This window comes from Phascolarctos cinereus, unplaced genomic scaffold, assembly GCF_003287225.1.
Source record: "Phascolarctos cinereus isolate Bilbo 61053 unplaced genomic scaffold, phaCin_HiC Scaffold_3;HRSCAF=262, whole genome shotgun sequence".
NCBI lineage: Eukaryota > Metazoa > Chordata > Mammalia > Diprotodontia > Phascolarctidae > Phascolarctos > Phascolarctos cinereus.
This window is the reverse complement of record NW_027555736.1, coordinates 204,246,453-204,273,278: the sequence shown is the minus strand read 5'-3', so window position 1 is coordinate 204,273,278 and position 26,826 is coordinate 204,246,453. Positions and strand designations below refer to the sequence as shown.

At 38.6% G+C, this 26,826-nt stretch overlaps 1 protein-coding gene across 1 annotated transcript; it reads left to right on the top strand.

Moving 5' to 3' along the window:
• On the top strand, positions 1–24,394 carry LGMN (legumain). Its single transcript, XM_021000215.2, is given in 14 exon segments — positions 1–45; positions 48–154; positions 8,309–8,406; positions 11,181–11,262; positions 13,220–13,305; positions 15,590–15,665; positions 16,498–16,560; positions 17,403–17,469; positions 18,159–18,277; positions 18,368–18,457; positions 20,529–20,729; positions 22,522–22,692; positions 23,185–23,252; positions 23,774–24,394. Coding segments are annotated over 14 exon segments (1,299 nt in total). The 5' UTR covers positions 1–17; the 3' UTR covers positions 23,817–24,394.
• Positions 24,395–26,826: the final 2,432 nt, after the last annotated feature.

Sequence of the window (26,826 nt, the reverse complement as noted above, 5' to 3'; positions counted from 1 at the left end):
TGAGCTCAAAGAACAGAATGATTTTGAAGACAATTGTATTGTTGGCGTGGTGCTAGGAATTAATACTTTCCCCCTCAAGGATGCGGAGGATGGAGGCAAGCACTGGATTGTTATTGTGGCAGGCTCATCTGGGTGGGATAACTACAGGCACCAGGTAAGAAAGGACTTATTCATTACCATATATGGAATATGTAAAGAATCATGGAAGTTGTTGAATATTAGATTATTCTCGGGAATGAAACACTGGTTGAACAAACTGTCCTCTTGCCTGACCTCCCAACCTCTCAAAATGGACAAGCCAGCATGATTTAGTGGAAAAAGAGGATAAGACTCAAAATTAGGAGATCTAGTCTTGCTCTGCAGCGTTACTGGCTAAGGCAAGCCTCATTTTTCTCCTCCGTAAAGTGAGAACAACATAAAATGGACAAGGTGAACTCTAAGCTCCCTTCCAGGTCTAATGTTCTATGATTCCTTGATAAATTTTTAACACCTGCTTCCCAGTGGCTGCCCCCCCCCACCTGTAATAAAAGTACAGTTAAAGGAACTGGACTTCAGATTCTGACATACTTCATTCCACAAAGGACTAGCCACAAGTGTCTTAGTTAAATATTACTTCCTTAAAAATCTAATGATTGGTTTTTTAAACACTTGCCTCCAGAATTGATATTTATTTTGCATAACTCCTGTTTAACCTTTAAAATAAAACAAATTCAAGGTACTTCCCCATGATTTCACCTTCTGGCAAAGTACCCTTAAGCAAAAGAAATCAACACACTGGTCCCCTCCCTCCAACATCTGACTAAATATGCCTTATTCCACACCCATAAGTCTACGTCTTTCCCAAAAGGTGGAGGGCCTGCGTTTCACCATCAGTCCTCTGAAATCACAGTTGGTCACTGCATTGATCAGATGTCCTTTAGTAATTTTTGCCTTTACTTTAACTTGACATTGTGAAAATTGCTCTCTTGGTTCTGCTTACTTCTCTCTTAGTTCATACGAAGTGTCTTCCCAGTTTTTTCCTGTTTTGTGTCAGTTTCTTACAGTGTAATTTTTCATCATGATCATATACCAGTTTGTTTATGGATTTATGGATTCTCACTTGGTGGGCACCCACTTTTCAATTCTTTGTCCTCACAAAAAGTACTGTTTTTATATATGTGTGTATACACACACACACACACATACACACACACACACACACACACACACACGCAAGGCAATTTGTCTTTCTCCCTTTGACCTCCCTGGTTATACTGAGTAGGGTTGCTGGGTCAAGCAGGGGATACATTTTGATGAATTAATATATTCTATAGTGTATTATTGTGCCTGTTCCCACAGACCTGATGTTTACCATTTTATTAATCTTTTGACATTTTATGCCAGTCTAGGGGGTGGGTGGAGTGCAGTTGCCAATCTTTAATTTATGTTTATTTTTAAGTGATTTGCAGCTTCTTTCATGTGGTTGTTAATTTCTTTTTTGAAAACTGTTCATCTTCTGCTCACTTACCAAGGAGTGACATCTTCCTCTGACTGTTACCACCCATGTGACCTTCAAGTCACTCAAGCCTCCTGGACCCTCAGATAACCTCACCTATAAAATGAAGACATGTGACAAGATGGTCTCAGAGAGCTCTTCAACATCTGTGATCCTAAGACTAAGGCTATTAAACCTTTAGCAAGTATTTGCCAGAAAGATTTTTCCTCCAATAGTTGATTTATTTTGAATATTATTTTGAATATTGAATATATTCATTGAAAATGAATGAAAAATATATATTAAAATACTGAACATATTTTGAATATTATTTGAATTTGAATATTTTGAATATTTATTTTGAGTCATTGGCCACAGTGGTTCATCATTCATAACTTTCCTGTCCCACAAACCAAGAGTTAATGAGAGGTGACATACTGGTTCAGATGCTTTTGGATTTCATATAACCAAACCTGGGAGTTTAATTGATTTATGACTACTCCCAAGTCAAAAGTTTTTATAGAAATTAGGGTGAACTATTGAATTGGTGAACCCAAAGACTGTATTTTATCTACTTTTATCTATACCAATTTTATTTCACTTCCTCACTAAGTGTTGTTAAGCTTGCTCTCTGGAATTGTGTTTCTTTTTTTCATTTTAACTTCCCCTCAGTTTTTCCCGATATCCCTCTTCTCCCTCCTGCAGAGCCATTCCACAAAACAGTTTTTAGAGGACAGAAGAGAGGAAAAAAATCTGGCAAAACTAGTCTGTTGGTCAACTAGTATTTATTAAGGGCCTACTAAAACTGACAGTATATGGTCAGCGCTCCAGACTCATGTCTCCCCTTCCCCACCTGCTGAGGAGCTGGATGTTTTCTCTATCTCTTTAGGGGTCAAGCTGATTAGTTGTAGTTTTATTTTTTGCAGCATTCATTAATGAGCAGTTAAAAAGAAACTAACAAACTTGATTACAAACTGAATAAGCAACCCCCAAATAACCAGAGAATTGACTGAACTGAGAATGGTGGTTGTCTTAGGCCAGCTAGGTGGTACAGTGAATAGCATGTTGGGACTTGGATTTAGGAAGAACTGAATTCACTGAATTCATGTCTGGTCCCAGGCACTTACTATCTTTGTGACCCTGTGCAAATCATTTAACCTGTTTGTTCCCTCATCTGTAAAATGGGGGTAATAAAACCTACCTCCCAAGGTTTTTGTGAGGATAAAATGAGATTTTTATAAACCACCATGCAAATCTTAAAGTGCTATCTATATAAATGCTAGCTGTTAGTATACGATAGTCATTCAGAGTGGGCTTGCTTTTCATCTAAAGATCTGTGCTAGATCTTTGATTTAACAACAGATTCAGTGCTGGATCTTCCCTGAAAGATCATTGAGGAGGCTTTGTTACTCACCTTTATAAGACCTTGGAGGCCTTAGGCAAGTCCGTCTTCTCAGAATTGAGCATTTGATTTCCTGATCTGAAAAAAATCAAGAGGTTGGACTGGAATGTTTCTTAGCTTCTAAACCTGTGAGTCTAGGTAATTAGCCTACTATTTGCTCAGCACCATGCTAATCCCCCAAAGTATACAATAGACCTTTGTCGCTGTTCAGATGAATATATAATGTGAGCAGTAAGAGTTCACTAAATTACAGTTGGAAATGTGGTATTACTGGTGTTCGTTTGTTATCCAGTGGTGCTTGAATAAAGCGATGACACTTGAACAAGTACAGGAAATAATGTATTCTTAGAGGATCAGAGCTCTGGAGCTGGAAGGGACCTCTGAACACATCTAGTCCAACTTCCTCATTTTCTAGATGAAGACCCTCCCTCCTTTAAAACCATAACAACAATAGAGTTCTTCCTGATTTCTAGGAAATTTGTCAGAAATGACCTGTGGACAACAAGAGCATGGAACATTGTATTTCTTATTTGAAAATTGTTTTTATTGGTATCTTTTGTTTTTACATTACCTGTATTTCCAAATATATCACTCTTCCCTTCCTAGTCCAGTGAGGTAACCCTTATAATGAAGAAAATCGTGGGCAAAAGCAGTTTGGCAACTACTTCAACTGTTTGACAGTGTAGTCATGTATTTGAGTGTGTGTGTGCAGATATATGATATGGTGTGTATGTGTGCACATACATATTTTTAGATACACACATGTACAATCTAAGTGTGACTCTTCTCCCAAACAGATCTTATGAGGGTAGTAAGTGGACCTGTTGCCTTGCTACAGGAGATCATATTGCTATGTCAGACCCTATCATGTGCTATTTAAAGAACTGTTGCTATAGCATTTTTGTTGAAAATTTAAAGTGCTCTTTATTTTTCCTAAACTCTTACACACAACCACCATATTTCTGGAGGTTTCCATTTTGAAGGGTACTTTTACACTAGGGAAATCCAAGTATAATCCAAATATAAGTTGGATTACACTTTGATTTCTCAATTATTCGAGTTGACTTTAATATCACCTTTCAGTCATTTTTTTTGAATGCTAGACAGCTTGCAAATCTCCTGTAGAGCTACTTTTTCTACTAGCTCTAAATAAGTTTTTCACTCTACTAACAGGGAATAGGGAGTGTTTGCTGGAGTCAGTGACCACAGGGAGTACCAGGAAGGCTTTGGTGTCTTCTGGGGCCAAGAACAGATTTACTAGTCAAATTCTGTTTGATTGTGTGAACAACAGGTGCTCTTACTGTAATTATTGTCCCGTTTGATATTAGGTATTATTTCTTGTGTGAATATGAAAAAATAGGATTCTACCCAATAAGCATCTATTATCCTAACAAAATAAAGGAAGTTTTTTTATACGTTTGTCTAACTTATTGCCAACCAGTAAAATAGTTCACATACTTATTTAATAACAATAATCCACTCATCTCTATCCTCGTTTGAGGCTTACAAAGCACATTGTCAGAGTAGCCCTGGGAGACCGCCTTTGTTTTATATGTAAGGAAAGAGGCTTAGGGAAGGTCTGGAGACTTAAAGGAGGTCATATGACTAACAAGTGGCAAAGCTAGAACTCAGTCTGTGATACCAGGACAAAATCCAGTGTTCTTTACACTTAAACAACTTGTTGATTGCCTAACGATATTTCACAACATTGGATTTTTATTTAACAAAATATAATTAGGAAATCTAAAGTAGGAAAACTTTTCTCAAGTGGTTACTGTACTGTCTTTTACTGTATATACATCCTCTCAAAGGAGATAATGAATTTCAAGTTAACTTAGAGTAAAATTTTTTTTCTTCTGATTATATCAACTTTTTTTTTTTTAATTTGGGGAGGACATTACATATTTTAGTTCCTGAATCAGAAGTATGCTGTTTACCAAATCTTTTTTAAATTCTGAACAAATATGAAATTGAATCTCCATTTAATTTCTCTTGCGTTAAGAATATTTTTTCCAAACTGCCCTGCTTGTTTCTGCTTCCTTCTGTTCTTTTCTGTGCCTTTAAAAAAAATTAGGGGCAGCTAAGTGGCGCAGTGGATAGAGCACCGCCCCTGAAGTCAGGAGGACCTGAGTTCAAATCGGCCTCAGACCAAACACTTGACACTTACTAGCTGTGAGACCCCGGGCAAGTCACTTAACCCCAATTGCCAAAAAATAAATAAATATTTAAAAAATTAAAATGGGCTTCTTTTGGTATTACTGTTGCTTACTCCCCCAGCTTACCCATTAAGAAAGAGAGAAGAAAACCCTTGTGAAAAGGATAGGCATTCAAAATGAATCCACACAACCATGTTCAAAAAATTCAAGGCTCTGTACCTTGTGTCCAGCAGTTATTCCCCTGGTATTATCTCCCCTGTTCCCATCCCCATTTGTTTCCCTGTTGAGTTTGATGTATTTCTACACCAGACTCTGTGATCAACACTCCTTTGTCTATTTCAGGTAACAATGAAGTTCATCTGATACCCACTCTTCCAACCTTCCTCTTCCTTTGTGTATTCTCAATTAGGAAAAATAGCAAACTCCCCTCTCTTCCTCCTTTCTACACTTACGAATTCCTTTTATTATCCCTTTCCCCCCATATTTATTTATTTGCTGACTCACTCATTTATTTGTTCATTCATTCATTCATTCATTCACTCATTTATTTACTTATTTGTTGATTGATTGATTGATAGGCAATTGGGGTTAAGTGACTTGCCCAGGGTCACACAGTTAGTAAATGTGAAGTATTTGGTCTGAGGCTGGATTTGAACTCAGGACATCCTGACTTCAGAGCCGGTGCGCTATCCACTGTGCCACCTAGCTGCCCCTTCCCCATCTTTCAGACTGTTAGAACAGAACCAGTCCACCACCAAGACCTCTTTTTCTCATTTAACTCTTTCAATACCCTTTGGAAACATTAAGGTTCTGAAGAGATATTTCTTCTCTCCCTCTTGGCATATGAGCACTGTATCATTATATGGCTATTTCCAGTTTCTCAAATATATTTTTCTAGATTCTTGTATTTGTGTTTTAGAATTCCTATTCCACTCTGATCTTTTGATGAGAAATCTCTTTTCCTTCAAAGGTTAATTCTTTGCCCCTTTAATACTTAGCTTTGCAGGATACGTTATTCTTGGTTGTAACATGTCTCTTTTGCCTTTGTAATAGTATATTCTAAGATCTTTTCTTGTATATAGTTGAAGTTGCCAGGACTTCTGTGATCCTGTGGTCCCTTGAGACTTGAGTTGCTACTTTCTAGATGCTTCTAGTATTTTTCCTTTGATGTCAGATGTCTGGATTTTTCGCTCTGATATTCCTGGAACTTCACTTTTACTTTATTTTGTCTTCTTGTTCTAATAGAACTTGATAGTTTTCATCTATGGTTCTTGAAATGTACTGTCCAGTTTTTTAAAATCAAGTTTTTTAGGGAGTCCAATGATTCCTTTTTTTTTTTTTTTTGGCAATTGGGGTTAAGTGACTTGCCCAGGGTCACACAGCTAGTAAGGGTCAAGTGTTTGGTCTGAGGCTGGATTTGAACTTAGGTCCTCCTGACTTCAGGGCCGGTGCTTTATCCACTTCTCTATCCTAGCTGCCCCTGAGTCCAATAATTCTTAAATGATTTTTCCTTGACATATTTTGCAGGTCACTTTTTTTTTTTGGATATCAGATGTCTCACATTTTCTTAATTGGTTTTTTTTATCTTTTGATTTTGTCCTAATATTTCTTGCTGTCTTGTGGAACCATTTGATTTGTTTGATCTAGTCCGATTTTCAGAGATTTTCTTTTCTTGGGGTAAGTTTACCACTTTCTGTTCTCAAGCTATTTATTTTCCTTTCAGTTCTTTCCTCCAGAACTTTTATTTCGTTAAGTATCTCTTGCTTGATTTCTTTTAGGTAGTCAGGTTGTCCTTGTGGAGAATCCATTTTTTTCAAAACTTTTTTGATTCTCTGCTTATAGTTACTAGAATTTTTTCTTTCCTTTTAAGGAAATCTTTAGATTTGTGATAATTTTTGATAGTGGTTACTGCTTTCCTTGCTTATTCATCTCTCCAAATTTAGCTGAGTTGGGGCTTTCTGTACCAGGGCTAGGCTTTGTTCCCTGCTTTGCTTCTGGGTGTTATGATCTTACACTGAGTTTGGAGTGCTGAATTTTCAGGGCCCTCTCTGTCAAGACTTGGTCTTAGAGACCTTGGAGCCCCTGGGCCTGAGTGCTATAGTGTTGGTTGATATTCAGACTTTAAAACTAACCTTGGGCTTTCTCAGAGTATCCCTCCACTCTATCTTAGCTACGTTTGGACATACCCTTGGAGGCTACATCCACCGTCTTTGGTTGAGTTGGGGTGTTACCATGTGTTGGTGCTAGCTTTGGTGGGGAAATTCCCTTCCTTATTGTCTGGAGATTCCTGGCTGCTTTTTTGCACATTTTTGAGGTGGAAGAAGTCACTTATTCTAGTTTTTCTTTGGTTCTCTTGGTCATTATTCAGGCTGGTTTGAACTTCAGGGTTTTGATGAAGTAGTTATGTGGTAGCTGGGGGGTCTGCCTCTTGTCAGGCAGCCATCTTGGCAAGAAGTTACGAAAACAAGTTCAGAAAGGTTCCTGAATTTAAGAAATGTTGTAGGTCAACAGAATCATAGTATGCTCAGAATAAAGGGAGATTTTAATGAGCGTTTTGTTCATGAGAGTAACTATCCATTTGAGTTAATAGTTTCTCAGTGGGTGCATGAGTTTTAGGGGGAGTATTTAAAGTTAGTAAGAGATTGTTACTTGTGCATAAGTGTGTGTGTGCAGGCATGCCACGCACACATATTTGTAGGATCCCGTATAATGAAGTTGCTGGGATACATTAAAATCAGCTAATGAAAGAGCATCTTTTGTAAAACAACTTAGAAACCCCCTCTCTGGTCTTCCTCAGTAGCTTCCAAAATGATTTTCAAGTACGGTCTTCCCTGCCCCTCACTTTTGTTCCCTATTCCCTCTTTAGAGTAAAATACATGTTACTGTGTTTGACATTTGAAGTTCTACACAATCTCATTTCAGCCTGTCTTTCTAGATTGATTTCCTGTTATACTCTCCCATGCACTCTTATGTTCCAGCTACTTTCTGTACCTCCTACATAAATTCCCCTGCCTCCATGCCTTTTCCCCTCATTGGTGTTCTCCTGAAATTACTTCATATGCATTTTGTATTTAGTTGCATGTAGGCCCAGAAGTGAGGGACTTTTTAATTTTTGTATCATCTAGACCTATCTGACAAATGCTTATTGAATTATTAGTAAGAATGATTAATGTTATTATAATGACATTGGCCAAGGCAAAATGTTTTGATAACCATATAAACTGAAAAACATTCTCTAGGAAGCACCGTGAGACTTCACATCCTGCTCTTTTCTAGGCTGACGCCTGCCATGCGTACCAGATCGTTCACCGAAATGGGATTCCTGATGAGCAGATAATCATCATGATGTATGACGACATTGCAGACAATAAAGAGTGAGTAGGCTATTCACAGAACTTGGTAGAAGAAAAGATTTAATAGATACTATTACACTAACAAATGTGAAAATGGTACGTGAAATCATTTGTGGTTGGGAGTCTAAAATATAGTAACATTTCACTTATTCAGAGGTTAGCCTTAAATTTGGGGACATCGTAAAAACAGATCCTGAACTTCCAAAATGAGTAACAGAGAGTTGATACAATTACACTGTTAAGTTTTTATTCTAGAGTCTATTTACTAATAATTCTAACAAGTACATTTTCTTGATTCAGAGGAAATTAGAAATAGTAAATGGGAGGAGAGTAGGTGTAGCTGCTACGTTCAGAAACAGTAGCAAAAAATGACAGCTGAAGGCCCTGAGACAGGAAAACACCTAAGAAGCCTTTGGAAACAGAATTCTGGTTCAACCCAGAGCACAGTAGGCTGGGACCAGTCAGTGCATGAAGTCAGACAACCTTGAATGGTACCTCTGTCTGATCAAAAAGTGCAGCCGTGGAGGTTCCTAATGACTCCAAGCCTACAGGAAAGAAAATAGAAAGGAGCTGCGCTTGAGAAGATTTTTTTACCAAGAATATCTAAAGATGTTCTTGGTGACACATGGGGAGCTACTGTATACCGTGCTGCAGCTCTACTGGATGTATGTGTGTGCTGTACCCAGTAAAGCTATTTTACTTGGACCTGAATACCTTGGATATATGTTTGAATCTTTCTGTAGCTTTTCTGGGATAGTTGTAAATAGCAAAAAGAAAGCTTCATGTCTTAAAAAACATTTGTAAATACATTTCTATAGCCATGGCCAAAGTAATTCATCATTTATTCAATCCATTCATGATATGCTTCTCTGTATGTGCTTGGGTTAGTCTTTGGAAAACAGACTCACTCTATAGATGGAGCCTTTGCAGAATGGTAGAGCCTGTCAGAGCTTCCATTAATAGAGACTTGGGGGAAACCTAGTGTTGCCTCCATGCAAAGAGGAAGCCTATTATATATGGTCAAAACAATGCAAGAATCACAATTTCAGACACTCCAGTCCCCTGTGGGGAAGTCTGTACTAGACTGCTGTAGGCAGTAGTATGTTTCTACCCATGCATAAAAAAAATGGCATGAATATATAATAGGAAAAGGAGGTGGGCTAGTTACATAGGAAAGAGAAGCATGTAAAATATCCGAGAGTCATTACTTACGATTAGTCCATGTCCCCAAAGGAGACTGTTAGCTAAATTTTCATATTTTAGTGCTATGTCAGACTACCATTTACTTTATAATAGAGCTAAACAAAATAAGAAAAAACTTCCTTTTTTGAATAACAAACAGCCCAAGAGAAACAATGGAAGGGCAAGTAAACATAAAGAGGGAATAGAGCTATGTCTCAGTTTTATGTGGCAATGATGACCAAAAAATAGAAAAGTAGACTAGATCAGGGATGGAGAAACCTCAAGGCCACATATGGCCTTTTAGGTCCTTGGGTGCAGCCCTTTGAGTCCAAGTTTTACAGAAGAAATCCTTTTATTAAGGGGATTTGTTCTGTGAACTTTGGATTCAGTCAAAGAGCTGCTCTCGGACCTAGAGGGCCACATATGGCCTCAGACCACAGCTTCCCCACCCCTGGACTAGATGAACCAAGAAACAATTAGTAATCTCTTGTTTGATAATCCTGAAAACATAAACTACTTGGGGAATAAACTCTGGATTTGACAAGAATTTTGGGGGAAACTGGAAAGAGGTTGGCAGAAAATAGGTTTAGTTTAACATTTTATACCACAAATGTAGTTCTGAATAGATACTTGCCATGTTATATAATATGGCCACATTTTCTAAAATTAGAGGAAAACAGTGGAAATATTTTATAGCAGTGGATATGGGGAGAATTCTTAAAGCAGTAGATAGAAGAGATCACAAATGATAACGTAGATAATTTTGATTACATGGAATTGAAAAACTAGGATAAGAACTAGCAGTGGGAGACCTGTGGTACTGTTATTGGCTATACTTATGTATGTGACAATGGGCAAGTCATTTCAGTTTTCTGAAGAGTTAATGTTGGACTAGATGACCTCTGAGTCAAATCTGTGTTTTTGGTTTAGACTTGCCAGCAGGGATCTCTTTTGGCTGCTGGTGTAATGGATTAGGGGCACAGCAGTCTTTAAAGTTTAAATGTACTAGAATTTCAGTTATAGAATAATAAGCCAGAGCTGACCAGGTTGTACTGGTCCATCAAGTCATCCGTGTAATGGTTGAGAAAAGGAGGTTTACTTAGCCTTGACAGGGGAAGGGTATCCAGCCAAGGCTATGAAGTGCTGTCTTGTTGCTTGTGACTTCACTAGGTTGCCTGTGATGGTCAAGCATTAGGAGATAGCTGTGGCTTCTTGAAGTTTTTTGTGTTCAGGTGTCCAGAAAGCCAAGTCAAACCCATCAAGTTTTATAGTTAGTTTCAGTAACTTTAACGAAAAGAAATTGCCCAGCCCACATGGCTGAGAATGATGTTAAGTATATTTCTGACCGCATAACCTCATAACAACACTATTTACGTAGTCGTATTTAGTATATCACAGTGCTGCATTGTATCTGACTTGACAGAATTAGGGCTTTTGTTTCAAGGCTGTCTTACCTAAAATGCAGACCCCCATGGATTGTCAGTGAGGTACTAATGCATCTCTTTTAAATGGATTTGTCGTGTTTGGGGTGTCTTTGTTCATTAAGTTTTGTTTACATTGTAGGATTCAGCTCTTCTAAATACCTGTTGTCTCACTTAATTTTTTTTTTCCAGAAATCCTACAAAAGGTATTATTATCAATAGGCCAAATGGTACTGATGTGTATAAAGGGGTCCCAAAAGACTATACACAAGACGTAAGTTTATTCTTCAAACCCTGGTTCCAACTAAATGTCTTATTTCTCATCTATCTTAATTGTTTTCTTTTTTCATGTTTATCAAAACATTGAAATTTGATGTCTTATAGGGATTTGTATCAATAGTACAGACCTTGGGAGATTATCAGGGAAGTGTTAAGAGAAAGTTTTGAATACTTGAAAGTCTAGATTTTATTTGGTTTGATTTTAAAGTTCTTAGTTCATATTTTAAAGACCTATGCTAGATGCTTATGCAAGTGCTATACTTCTTTTAGGAACTGTTAATAATCAAATAATACAAAGGTAACCTAAAAGTATTTTGAGTGTCAGTCTCACCATCATGTTAGGAATAAGTTTCTGTTCTTGTTGTACTTTGCTGCAACCTTAGTCAACTAAACATAACTATGTAATGTCTGAATTAAGATATTTGTAGACAAATTAGTTAACAAAAGGTTTACTTGGTCATAGCATAGAAAGGATCCTTAACAGGGATAGCATAGTCTCCCTCCTCTCATTACAGTGGTGATTCTTAGGGTATTTGGACATTGCCACGTCTGAGTAGTCACTGTTTCCTTGTGGCCTGACTTCTTTGATATAGGAATAAATGAATGAAAACATTTACTAATTGCTTACTGTGTGAAAAACCACTGTGCTAAATTCTGGATGTTCAAAAACAGTCAGTCTTTGTTCAAAGGCTTCATTTAATTTTAATAATAATTTAATTTAATACATGTAATGAGGCTTCAGCCACAAGTCAGATGGCTCTAGTCTTATCCCCCTTGGCCAATCAAATTTCAGGTACAGCTTCTGTACCTTTTAGGGAAAAACCCAGCCAAGTCTACATTGCAGGAACTCCTACCACACATTCTGTCAAATACACCATGATTAAAAACCAGACTTGTCTCAAGTTCCTTATTATGTCCAACATTTTGGTTCTAAAAATACAGCTCTCTAGTGTATTGCAACTATTTGGAAATTTGAGGGCTGTTTGTTAGTCATAGAAAGCTGATGGACACTTAGAACAGCAGGAAACCCCAGGCCAGTAAGCCAAATTTAAAAATCACATGCTCCATCAATAAAAAAATTTTGAGCATGCACCCCCAATATCTGCATATATACTTATTTATACATTATTATATACAATTATACTACTAATTATTATATTAAAGACACTGAAGAATGGACATTTTAAAAGGATGGGATAATATCTGTTCCTAGAATCCATGGAATGCAGCAGAGTTTATTGAGCCAGGGGACTATATGGTTGTATGTGCATTTTTAGAAAGCCACTTTGGCAACTGTGGAGGATGAATTTAGAGATGGGAGGGACTTGAGGCAAGGAGGCTAATAGGGAGGATATTAATAATCCAGGTGAGAGGATTTGAGAAAGGGTGTGTGAGCAAAAAGAAGCAGGCAGATGTGTGAAGTTTGTAGAGGCAAAATGTTTGCCTCTACCATGGCTCTTTGAGATCGTGGAGTGAAAGGGAAGCATTGAGGATGCCACCAAGCTTCTGAGTTTGCAGTAATAGGAAATTCAGAAGAGGGTCAGGTTTGGAAGGAGAGAGAATGAAGTCTCTTTTGGACATAGTTTGAGATGCTTTGGGGAAGTCAAGGTCAAGATGTCTAATAGTCATTGGTGATCCATAATGCTGCTTTGGAGAGAGGATACTATAGATACTACTGCCTAGAGATAACTAAACCTGTGGAAACTGATGAAATCCTCCAGTGAGAAGACATAGAAGGAAGAGAGAAAAGGGCAAGTGTCTGGCTCACGAGGGCAGGACTTGGGAGCAAGGATAAAGAAGGGTGGAAGAGAGCATGTGGCTGCACTGGACAGGGAGGATCAGATGCGACCTCACCTTTGGGGGTCAGCCCCTCTTGTGGTGTACTGCCCCAGGTAGTGAGAACATTTGCCTTTGACGCAGAATGATATTTGCATCTTTTTCTTTTTACCCAGGATGTCACTCCAGAAAACTTCCTTGCTGTGTTAAGAGGCGATGCTGAGGCTGTGAAGAATAAAGGATCAGGGAAAGTTTTAGATAGGTAACAATTGTTTAATTTGTTTTATAGAAATCAGCAAGCATTTATTAACAAAATAAAGCTCCTGCCCAGAAGAGCTGCTTAAATACCTGTCTTCAAGGCCAAACTCTTGTACTCCAGAACTATAATTTTGGCCAAGTTACTTGACCACTGAGCCTTAACCTTCTTTTTTTGTTTTTTCTTTCTCCCCCCCCAATTTTATTAATTTATTGATTTATTAACAGTCACTTCCATATGCTTTTGAGTTGAAAATTTTTCTCCCCCACCCTCCCCAAGACAGCGCACAATCTGATATAGGTTTTACATTTATGTTCCTATTAAACATATTTTCACATTAGTGAAGTTGTAAATAAAAATTAAAACCAATAGGAGGAACCATCAGAAAGATGAAACAAAACTCAACTGAAGGTAAAAGTAGGTGATAGTGATTCGACTTCCATAGTTCTTTCTTTGGATGTGGACAGCCTTTTCCATCCTGAGGCCTCTGGAGATGTCCTAGATCCTTGTCATGCTGAGAAGGGTTCAGTTTAACAATCTTAGTCATCGCGTAACGTGGCTGTTATTGTGTCCAGAGTCCTCTTGGTTCTGCTCACATCACCCAGCAAGAGCCTTAACCTTCTTATCTGCAGAATGGGGGTACACTGCTTATATTGCCTGCTCCACACTTGTGGAGAGTAGATGAGAGATTTTGAGCACTTTATACATACCATCTACCACTAGTGCTTATTCTTTTTTTGCGGGGGAGGGCTAGGCGGTGGCGTTAAGTGGCTTGCCCAGGGTCATACATCTAGTAAGTGTTGGGTGTCTGAGGCCAGATTTGAACTCAGGTCCTCCTGACTCCAGGGCCAGTGCTCTATCTACTGCTCCACCTAGCTGCTCCTATTGCTTATTCTTAAATAGTTTACAATGCAAAAATAGTTTATAGGTGTTAGAGTCAGAAAAATATCTTGGTCACCTGGTTTGATGTACCTGTTTTTCTTCAACACTGCACGGAACTGAAAATTCTGTAATACCACCTTCTCTTTGTGGTAGCCTCATATATAGGGGCAGCTAGGTGGTGAGATGGTTAGGGCCACTGGGTTTGGATTCAAGAAAATCTGAATTACTTATGAGCTGTGTGACCCTGGACAAGTCACTTTACCCATATTTGCCTCAGTTCTTTATCTGTAAAATGAGGACAGTGGAGAAGGACATGGCAAACTACTCCAGCATCTTTGTTAAGAAAACTCCATGGATACATGGGGTCACATAGAGTTGGATATGACCAAACAACAACAAAATGTATACACGCACATATATATATTTTTATACATGTATATATGTATGTGTATATATATAATCTATGAGAGAGAGAGATTTTACGTATATAGTCTCTCTCAATATATAGTCAGCTTATCTCATCATGTGAGTACTCCCTCCAGACATGTAGATTGCAACCCAGACCTGCCTTCTCATCCTGTTCATCTTTTGTTCATGTCTTCCCCCAGAAGGGGTTCACTTGGTGCAATTTAAAACTTTCTCCTTGTTAAATCATCTGGTTATGACAAGCCCCTGGTGCCATCATTTTGATAGTGCTATTAGTTAAGACTTAAGCCAGCATGGATTTAATGTTCCCCTTCCCTGTGTGAGTCTTAAATCGCTTACCTCAGCAAGTGTATTCAGGTGACTTGGATCACAATTCTGTTCTTGGGACTTGTACCTCCACACTTGTAACTTCCCCCCCTGCCTGCCCTGTAATCTTGTTAATCATTATAAAAAGACCCTGTCTTCTCTAACTTGGTGTCTTTGGCTACTGAGGAGCCATTGGCCCCTCTTTTGTTGGCAGATGCTGGCCTTGCAAATCAAGTGATCACGTGCAGAATTTTATTGTAGCCTCCTCTTCCCTCTCCACCCTCTGGCCCTGCCATGATCTAATTAGCCTTATTCCAAAGGGCACCAAGGCATTTGCTAAATGTTTCTTGAATGAATCTTCTGCCGTGTGCTATGGCCTTTCCCCTTTTTTACTTCATTCCCAGGCCTTTATTTTAAAACTTTGAATTAGAAGGAAACTACCCTGTCATTCAGAATAGCGCCTGTATGAAGGACAAAACTGAGCTGGGTGTGGCTTTAGTGTTGCTTTCAGTCCTTTATGTTGTGTTTTATTTTGAATAGACTTTTTGGCTGGCTCTACATTTTTTTAACTGTTTCTTTGTAAAGTTAACTTAAAAATGGAAACGGCAAGTATTTCAGGATGTCATAATTCAGTGCCTTGGCCAGCCTAATGGGGAAGGGTGATTTCTTTTGGCAGTGGTCCTGAGGATCATGTGTTTGTTTACTTCACTGATCATGGAGCTCCTGGACTCTTGGCTTTCCCTAATGATGATGTGAGTTTTTCAGAATCTTTTAAAGTTAAATTAAAAAAGACAAAATGAGCCTGGCATTTAGATTAAATGAGTAACTTTTTTACTTTGAATGTCTTTATAGTTAGAATAAACAAGGTATCAACTGAGCTTGTGCAAGACAAGAGGGACAGGTGTTTAAGTTGCAAAACAATGTAAGAACTGCTTTTCCATAGAATTATCATTCTTTCCTCATTTATCTTATGGAACATCTTACTCTAATAGAAGGAAGGATAGAATGAAGTACCTTATTGCCCTGGAAAGAAGAAATGTAACTGGGGGCAAATTTATAAAGTTTCTCCCCCACACTTCTTTTTTTTGCGGGGGGGGGAGTGGTTAGTGGAGGGTGCAGTAGGAAATGTGATTTATTGATCTAAGAAACTGCTAGTGAGGAAATTCCCCTTTACCAATGAAGATCTATCTGCCAACTGGAAAGTCTTTTACAGAGTTGCCTGGAGTACTCTGTCAAGGGGTTTGTTGAGGGACACACAGCCAGTGTGTGCCAGGAAGGAGACCCTGGCAGATGCAGGACTCCTAGAGAGAGGCAGCACGGCCATTCTGTAAACAGTACCTCTCTTTTTTAACTGTTGAAATAAAACGCTTAGATGATTCACAAGCTAGTTATGTTGCTGCCTCATCTTTAAAATGAAGGTATCAGTGTTACATGTTCTGTGGTTCTACGATGTTTAAAAATATTTGTTTACTGAGATAATTTAGATATTTGCCACCAGCAAATTGTGTTTTATTGCTGTTACATGAACAAAAGTTTAAATTATACTAGCGTCTTGATCTGAATGATGTAATATTTGCCTTTCAGCTTCATGTAAAGGATTTGAATAAGACTATCCGTTATATGCACCAACATAAAAAATACAAAAAGGTAAAGTCATTGTTGGAAAATATTTTTTGAGGGGGCGAGTGTAGGAGTACCAGGAATGGTAGAAGGGTCTAGGAGAGTGACTATATAGGTGTATAGCTAGAATCTTTATGTCATTTTGAATACCATGTATTTCCAAGGCAGGTTTAGGTAGTGGTCAAGCCAAATTAAGCTCCTAGTATGTGTTAAGATACATACATTGTATGTATGTACAGTGCATACATTGTATAAGGCATAAAGATAAATGTGACAAAATTCTTGTCTTCTAGGAGCTTTGTAATCTAGTATGCCCATATACATATAATAGCTATTGTTGTAACATAGAATGTTAGGAGAGGAATTATGAGAGTTCAGAGGCAGGGGTTTAGTGGTTTCCAGTTAGATTTGAGGGAAGGCTTCCTGGAAGAGATTAGAGACATTTGAGCTGGGTTGTGAAGGATGCTTAGAATTTCATCATGTAGAGATGGGTGGGAGTTAGATGTGCCGAACTTAGCCAGGGATTTGATGAGCAAGAACAGAGACAGGAAAGCATAAAAGGAGAGAGTAAGTTGGGAGAATGGGAAAGTAATAGGAGTACCTAGGTTGGGACTCGGTTGTAAAGCCCCTTGAGTGGCAGGCTAGGAAGTGGGCCCCTCAAGCAGGTTTTTGAACAGCAGCGTGCCATGATTTGAGTCTTTGAGGTGTTGTTGGTTTTGCTGAGTGGGATTCACTTTAAATGACCACTTTTACCAATTTTCCTTTCAATGAGGACGTACACACATGCATCATCAGCAACCTGAGAAAGGTACTAGTTAGCATTTGAGATTTCCCTCTAGGTAAGAAGAATTCATTATTTTGTTTCGCAGATGGTGTTCTATATTGAAGCATGTGAATCTGGCTCAATGATGAACCACCTGCCTGATAATATCAATGGTAATTATTATAAAAACGTAAATGTTTAATTAGCTGTCATAGTGTTCTTTTTATACATAACCATTTCAGTTTTTTCTTTTTCTTTTCCAACAGGAGGGTGGGAGGGAGAGAAAATAGATTTTTATTAATTAAAAAAAATTCATTTGAAAAAAATTCATCGTCACTCCTCATACAAGCCCTTTAAGATAGGCATTAACTTTTTCCTAGCTTATAAGTGAGGAAATGGAGACTTGGACATTGAAAGACTTGGTCATAGTCACATAGAATATATGGAAACTCCATACGCTGCTAGGCTCTTGATTTTTTTACTTTTATTGAAGTGAATTATGTCCACATGTGCCAAGGAGTGGTTTTTCTTGTTATGGATTTTAGCATTGTTTTGAAAATTCAAAACTTTATTAATATATTTAAGTTTTGGAAATCACTCTTTAAATACACAGGGCTTTCTTTAACATTAGCTTGACCTTTTGTCTTCCATACTTCTGAAAAATGTCATTTCATGTAAGAGTATTGTCTTCTGACAGCTGATTTGTTCCGTGTTTGAATATAGACTAGTTCAATGTCTATCAAAAAGTATGCTGCTGAATGAATAATACTTGTTAAAATTAGATTCTAGAAACCTTTTTTGAAGCTGTAATTTGAATGTGGCAAAGGGTGAACCATGCATGAAAGAAGTTCATTTTTTATAGTTTATGCGACTACTGCTGCCAATCCTGCCGAGTCTTCCTATGCCTGTTACTTTGATGAAGAGAGAGGCACTTACCTGGGAGATTGGTACAGTGTCAACTGGATGGAAGATTCAGATGCGGTAGGTTCTTCACCTGAGTGAGGTAGTTCATCCAAATATTTATAGTTAGATTTAGATGCTAAGGAGTGTAATTTTGTCTTTTTGTTGTAGGAAGATTTGACTAAAGAGACTCTGCATAAGCAATTTCAATTAGTGAAAAAGCATACCAATACTAGCCATGTCATGCAGTATGGAAATAAGGTAATATTGGCATCATTAAATTTTTATTTTTTTATTTTGTGCAAACCCATCTCTAAACTCCTTTTCCCTTTTGTCTCCTCCTCCAAAGAAAAATTGGAGGTAAGGAGCAAGAAAAGAAAGAAAAGCAAAGCTGCCTTACTTCTCTGTCAGGAAGGCTAACATGCTTAATTATCAACTCTTGACTTGTGATTGGTCTTTGTGTTAGAGTTCTTCAGGCTTTCTTTTCATTGTTTTATAAATTGTTCTCCTGACTCTGCTAACTTTATTTTTGCATTGATTTGTACGAGTCTTCTCAGCTTTCTCTGAAACTGTCTGTTTTGCCATTTTTTTTATGGGACCAGTTACAGTCATATACCATCATTTGTTTATCCTGTCCCTGGTTGGTGGCTCCTTACTGTAGTTTCCAGTTCTTTGTTTTAACAAATAAGGAAGCCTTTTAACTATTTTTGCACATGTGGGTGCTTTTAAAAATCTCTTATCTTCCTGGGGCCTACCTGGTAGCGTGGTGTCTAGGACACCGTGAGCTTTTTGATCCACTTTTGTTAGTATTGCCCCCTTTCCCTGTGGTGTTCTTGCCCATTACCTAAAGTGTGGTGTTTCCTAGGAAGCTTTTGCTGATGTCTCCATCGGTAATCACTCTTCTCCGTCCATACACACACACACACACACACACACCCATCCTCACTTTTTGTTTTCTTTTCTCTTAGGTACTTAACATGTAATTTTGAATTACGGTTATCTGTCTTGTGTCATAACTCCCAACTAGACTGTAAGCTCTAGAAATAATGTAAAGTGATAAATAGAGTCCCTTTACCCACTGTATCCCCGTGAGTCACCTGCTCATGGCGCACTGGAGGAACTGACTCAAGTGGCACATGTCTAAGCCACAAAGTTCTAGTGGCCAGGAATGTAATGCCAGTCCTCAGACTCTTACTTTGGTAGAGATTTGATCCTTTCGGACGTTGTGTGTCTAAGCAAGCTCTTTCACTTCTTTGAGACTCAGTTCTTCATCTCTAAAATGGAGGTAATTATGCTTCTCCCACCAGCTTCCTGAGGTTGGTTGTTACATAGAAAGCAGTTTATAAAAAGTAAAGTGCAATAAATACATATACAGACATATGTTATTTTGCCTCTGTCCACCTTTTCATGATTCAGTGAAAATTAGCAGACACCCAGCATGGCTCTGAGGAAATGAGACAAAAGACAAGTTTTAAGGGATAAAATGAAAGGTATGAATGTAATTCCCTGCATTGGGAGGGGTTCGGAGGGAGGCTTGGTCAGCCAGAACTCAGCATAAGGGCATGAGTACCCAAAGAAATGCAGTCATAGGAATGGCATCCATGGCAAACTTTGCTGGATCCACTATTTTGCCTTTTCCTTTCAGTATTCCTTACTTGAACTATTGGGTTTATTTAATTAGGCTCTAGTTCCCTTTTAAAGTTAGCTTACAGTACTTGATAGCATATGGAAGCGTATCCCTTCTGTTGGGACACAGCCTATTACAAACTACGTAATTTAACAGTTACTGCAGCTACTGAGATGTGACTAGTGGACCAGGTTTTGACACTAAGATCATTAATTTGACCAGCAAGCTTTGCTCTGACCTTGGATACAGACTCTGCCCCATACCCTGGGCAGCTGTTTTACAAACTCCTGTTACTATTCATTGAGGACTGAATGGTAAGTGTGTCTAGATGAGCAGGTGCATTTCTTGGAAAGAATTTCAGAGTTCATGCTGGGCTTTACAGCAGGACCAATAGCTTCCCTTTCATTTCTTCACATGAAGAGCAACTGCTTCCCTCGTCTCTTTTTTTATTTTTTAATTATTTGAAACAAACTGTGTTGGGCAGGGGAAACTTCAGTGGTTTGCAGTTTTTAGACACATTTTAGGCAGTTAAATTAATGTTTCTCTGGATGAAGGTTGCTCATTTTGAGGACTGTGACCTGGTTTCCCAAATTAGGGTGTACTCTGGGTGAATTGGAAAGCTGCCTCTAAAGTGGCTGGGTTCAGGCTAGAGGTGGGACATAGCTGTTATTTCAAGGAAAAGTGATTCCTTTTCTTGTTGTGCAGACAATCTCCCACATGAAAGTGATGCAGTTTCAGGGAATGAAACACCAATCCAGTTCTCCCATCTCTCTGCCACCTGTGAAACACTTTGACCTCACTCCAAGCCCTGATGTCCCCATTGAAATCCTGAAAAGGAAATTAATGGCCACTAATGATGCAAATGAATCTAAGAAAATTGTTGACAAGTTGCAGGCACATCTACAGGTAAGTACATGTAAGCTGATCATTTTCGGGTACCTTTTCTAAGGTTCTGGACAGAACATATGTACATGCATACAAATATACTTCTCAACTTATCTGATAGCATTAGAACCCCAAACATCATTCTTCAGTCTCATCATGAGAAGAGTGTCGTGTGTGTTTGAAACAAGGTATTGTTAACTTTTATCAGAATAGGTTAGTGAGAAGAAGTAGTTGACTTCAATTTTAGTTAAGTAGATTGTTGTTAAATATGGGGTAAGAGTGGGTAGGGATACAGTAAAGAGGCAAGAAGCTTCTCCACAGTCCTTCAGTGAGGTCAGTATGACCAGGTTGCAAGGGCACTTGTGTGTGATCGTCTTTATTGCTGATTCTTATTAAGTTTGCATTGGAGACATTGCTTTGCTTCTCTCACTATCGTCTGTGGCCGGTTGAATCTTTAACCAGTTGTACTTAAATGCCTTTGGAAGAAATCTAGTCTTCTCGAGAACTGTCAGCAGTGCCTCAAGCTCTGTCCACCCCCAAAAAGCTAAAAGTAGTCACTTAGGAGCACTAGAAAAAACTAGATTAGTGTTTTCACTAGCCTGCCAGTACCAACGGCAGTTAACAGAATGACTTTTCAGATTTGATTTTGTTGCCAAAAGAGCCCAAGAGAGACTCGTGTGAGTGTTGGATGGTGCCATTTGTTGTGCTTTTAGCCAACATGGTCTACCAACCCACCAGTATCCTCATGATCAGTGATGCATATGAGGTGGGAAAGAGCCTGAAATGCCTTCCCAGTTATTTTTTTTAAGTAATTGAGTTTTTAATATGGTTTTACCATTAAGTATATTTTGAATGTATTCTTTTTGAAATGAAGTGACCTGATTTACCCTATTTAAAAGTGAGAATAATTTCTCATCCTCAGTTTTTCGAGGTAAATCGGCCTTTGCCTTAGTTGGCAAATATAGAAATGCCACTCTGTTGTGATGGATTTTAGGGGCAGCAAAGTGGCGCAGTGGATAGAGCACTGGCCCTGAAGTCAGGAGGACCTGAGTTCAAATCCGGCCTCAGACCAAACACTTGACACTTACTAGCTGTGCGACCCTGGACAAGTCACTTAACCCCAATTGCCTAAAAATTTTAAAAAATAATAAAATAAACTAAGAGCTTATTTTATACAAAAGCAGTTCATTTTGTTTGTTTTCTATTTCTTGCTCATGACCAAAACTAAAGTCCAGGTAAGTTAGAGAGGCAGTATAGGAAAAAGAATATCAGAGGAGAATTAAGGGACCTGAGTTCAGGTTCTGACTTTAGTACCAGCTTGCTGTGTGACTTTGAACAGGTCTTTTTCCTTCTCTATGCCTTAGTTTTATTTGCTAAAATAAAGTGGTTGGGCTAGATACTCTTAAGTTTCCCACTCAAACAGTGTCCAGTTCTTACTTCTCTCTTCCCTGAGTAACTTCATTTGATAGTTTCTGTCTGTGTCCACAGAGTAAGTTAGTCTATCACCTTGGAGCCAGATGCTTTATGACAGACTCTAGGAATTCCTGGAGTCTTAAAGCAAGACCAGTTTGTACTTGGGTTATTTAGGATTTACACGTTTTTATTATGCTGACAGATGAAATGATTTTTCACAAATTTCTATAAATACATGTCAGAATCCTCCAGAAAATGTCTCTTAATCGTGTTCAGAAAGCATTGGTTTAATACCGATTTTACCTGTACTAACCACTGTAGGAAATAAATGACAGAATCTTTATCTATCCTAAAGGTCTCTTAGTGAGGCTAAATCCTACAAATGACAATTTCTTCACAGGCTAGAACCCTTATTCAGAAGGCTGTGCAGCAAATTGTATCAGTAGTGACTGCATCCAGTATTCAGACTGAGAAAATGCTGTCTGAGAGATGGACACTCACAGCCCATGATTGCTACGAGGCAGCTGTGACTCATTTCAAGACCCACTGTTTTAACTGGCACTCGCCCATGGTAAGTCACTTTTAAGACAGAATGAGTCCCGACAGCTAATTAGGAACATGTTAAGTTCAAATCAAGTCAGTTCAACAAGTGCCATTTGTGGAAGATTCATCCTATTGAAAATGTGGAATGTTTTTCTAAAGGGTTTTTCATTTTGTTTTTTAACTTGAGGAAATGCCCCTCCTCCTTGAGAAGGAGAAAAGAGAGCTTTGTGAAGAACTTGGGAATTGAAATCTTAGCCACCATGTGCTATTTTTTATACTTCTCTATACTGTGGGATAGTTACACTGTTTTCTGACCCCATTCAGTCATTCAGTCTTGTATCTTTGCCTGACAGTCATTTGCAATAGAAGGGGGGAGATGTACCAGGCTGCTACCCATAATATCACTTTAGATAGAGTGGCCATATAGTGAAATGATTGATTCATAACATAGTTAAGAAAATCTGTATTTAAAATCTGAATCTTGCTTTTTAAAAAGAAAAAAAAATCTGTTTTATTCCAGTATGAATATGCTCTCCGACAGCTATATGTATTTGTCAATCTTTGTGAAGGAACTCATCCACTTGACAGGTAAATACACAGTATCTGGAGAATTAATATTCCTTTAAAAGCAAAAGGGGATATTGTTCAATGGGTTACTCATCAGAGAGAAATCTTTGCTTCACTGTGGGTAACAGCTGAGAGTTAATAAAGTTAGCTAGTAGAGTTTAAAGGATTTTCTCTATTTTCATCATCCACTGCAGCCCAACGCTGATGCTGTTTTGTAGCATGGAAGCCATCCTGGGTTCACGAAGGTTATGCCAGCAGAGCTTAAGCTCTGGCACCTTGGACTGTGTGTACTTCAAGACTTTAATTGCAGGCCTTGTGATGGACTAACTGTGCTTGCCCCTGTTCTAAGAATCAGCCTAATTGAGAGAGGTTTCTTATCAGAATGAATTTATTTTACTTTGGAACATTAGATTATATTAAGTTTATGTTCTGTAAAGGCCATTCTGTGCCACCATATTTTATTTCCACGTCAACATAGGGTGTGGTGTGAGGAGGAAGAAAGTTGACGTGGTATATGTAATTTATATTCCTATCTCTTACAGAATTAAGCTGGCCATGGACAAAGTGTGCTTGGGCTACTACTAAACTCTGCCTTCCCAGTGATTTCCAAGAACAAATGTGAAATTGATACTGACGGAAGACTGCGACTACAGTTTTTTGTAGCAGGAAAGAGGCTGACATGTTTGTGCTCTTGTGAATGCTGCTAACCCATTCAGAAGGTCTGCACGTGGGGCATTTCTCCAGGAAGCTTCCCAAAGCTTCTGTTGCTCCCCTTCTCCCTCTTTTCCCTCACTCTTTCGAATATGAGTTATTGCTGGGAATGATATCTATTTGGATGGCCAAAGCATTGCATTGGTTGAAATATTTCTGATCTTTACATGTAAAATTCTCCAGTTTTGAAACCAGTAGTTTAACAAAGAGAAGCTCAGTTGGTTCCCTTCATTGTAACTTTAGTGTGCTTGACCTGTGCGGTGGCACTGTATTGCTGAAGTTCAGTGAACTGTAAGCTGTCTTGTACTTAGGGAAGTTACAAACATGGGCCAGAAAGTTGTTTTTCAGAAAACTTACATCGTGATCATGTTTCTCCAAGATTAATATGTATGTGAATAGAGTATGTATATGATGAGTTTGGTACCTAAAAATAAAGATTTACCATTTGTTTCTTTTTTTTGTACCTTCCCTTTTAAAGCCATCCTCCCATTATGAACAAACACTCATTTAATCCTCTAATTCTGCTTTCCATCTCTTGCAACCATTGCTTTCCGCGTACTCTTGTATTCTAGTCAAGCTAGACTAGGAGCCTGTTTGCTTGTCTTTGCCCTGGACTTAAAATAGATCCTTTCCTTTGTGGGCTGAAGTCCTTCTCTTCGAGCTCCAAGTAGGTCGTGAGGTGTCCTCCCCAACTGGGTAGGGATCTTCCTTCCCAAGATGCATCTCTCCTTCGCATCTGTCTCACTTTCCCTTGTCTCGTAGCGAGTTCTCTGGGAGGTATGAAGCTTCTTGAGTTCAGGAACTTTGACTCATTTTTTCTCTCAGTGCCTAACCTAGGACTTTGCATAGAATAGCTACATTTAATATATTTGCCCAGTTGGATTTTGGCTTCTTACAGTTGTAGTTTAGTAGGGCAGCCTAGGTAGCACAGTGGATAAGAGTGCCAAGCCTTGGTGTCAGGACAGCTTATCTTCCTGCATTCAGATCTGTCCTCAGATATTCAGTAGCTGTATGGCCCTGGGCAAAGCACATCACCCTGTTTGCCTCAATTTCCTCATCTGTAAAATGAGCTAGAGAAGGAAATGGCAAACCACTCCAGGATCTTTGCTAAGGAAACCCCAAAATGGGGTCACAGAGTTGGATACAACTGAACCTGCCCAGTGGTGTCTGTGGTTGGAAATTACCGTCTTGAAGGTCCCCCAGTGTCAGTGCAAAGAAGGCTAGAACAATAATTTAGAGCTGCCTTTCAGCTCTAAATCCTATGATCCTATGAATGACAACACCAATTCCACTCTGGTCATGTTGCATGGTGTCAGGGTGGGGAAAATCCAAACTGCTCTGGGAAGATGGTTTCAAGTTAACTTAGGAGTGAGTTGAGAAAACACAGTAAGTCTGGAACAAATAAACATTTGCCCATTCAATCAAGAATTAAAGATGTGCCTGCTGTGCAGCGAGACCCGAAAGCCCACCAGAAAATGAAACAATCCCTGCTCTTAACTAGAAATGAATGGATATTTTTTTAAAGTCATTTTTTACATGCCCGGCACTGCGCTGATCAGTGTCAGGTCAGAGAATTGTGTAACGGGAAACTGGCCTTAGAGACTTTCAACAGAATGTTTGTATACAGATAGTAAAATGTGTCTGATGTGTTTGGCTAAAACCCAGGGTAGATAGTTATTGAATACAGTAGATTGTTCTTTTTCATATTGGCCACCGTCCTAGTTACCTGAGTTATTGTAATGGCTTCTTACTCTGATAACATACTGCCTGTGACCCTTTCTTCCAGGCAACTCCAAATTTTTTATTATGAACTAGACAAGACACGTTAACATTGAACATTTCACTACACAAAGATGAACAGAAAATAGGATGGCACGTGGAACAGTCACTACGTAGTTTGGGGTGTTTTTTTTTTGGTATTTCTAAGTTGGTGGTGCCGTCATCGCCTCATTTGTGTCCCCTTTCTAAACCTCTACTCTCTTCTGCATTTTTTAAATGATTGTCACTTATTTAAAAGAAGTACTAATATCACTACTTCTCTTTCTCAGTTAAGTCTCCCCACCACCAAAACACTAAATGCCCTCCCTTAATGTGAGAAATGTAGTCTCAAATCTACATATCCTCTCTGAAAATGTCTCATTCTACACATTTAATTCATCACTGCTCTGCCGAGAGATGAGAAACATGATTCATCAATCTTGTAGTGTCTTTACTGGACATGCCTTTCCTAAGTCTTAACGGTATTTCCTAAAATGTCTCATTCCACAGCTTGAATCCATCACTTCACTGTCCAGAGATGGCTAATGGGCTTCATCATCTGGCCCCAGGGAATTGTAGTTTTTTTCTTTCACAAAGTTGTGGTCATCATACAAATTTTTCTCCTAGTTCTGCAAAGCTTTCTTTGCAGCCATCCCTTTTATAATGTCTTAGAGCCCAATAATATTCCATTACATCAATATACCATAATTTGTTCAGCTGATGGTGACTCCTTTTGCTTCCAATTTTTTGCTACAGCGAAAAGATGCTATAAATAATTTTGTACACATGGGTTCTTTTAATTTGTTTCTAATAGTTTTTTCCTAGTTTCAGAGCTATCTCAAAGTGAAGTGGGTTGGTTTAGGAGATAGTGGGTTTCCCTCAATGGAGGTATAAGCCTAGTAGGGGTATCTCTGTATCAAAATTAAATGACTTTGGGGCTACATTTGTAAATTGCTTTCCAGAATGGTTGGACTACTTTACATGAAGTATACCTGTCTTCCCATAGTGTCTCCAATAATTTTGCTATTGTCTCTGTTTTTGTCCCCTTTGCAATTTCATGAGTATAATAAAGAGGAACCTTAAAGTTGTTTTTATTTGCATCTCAGTCAGTAAACAAACATTAAGT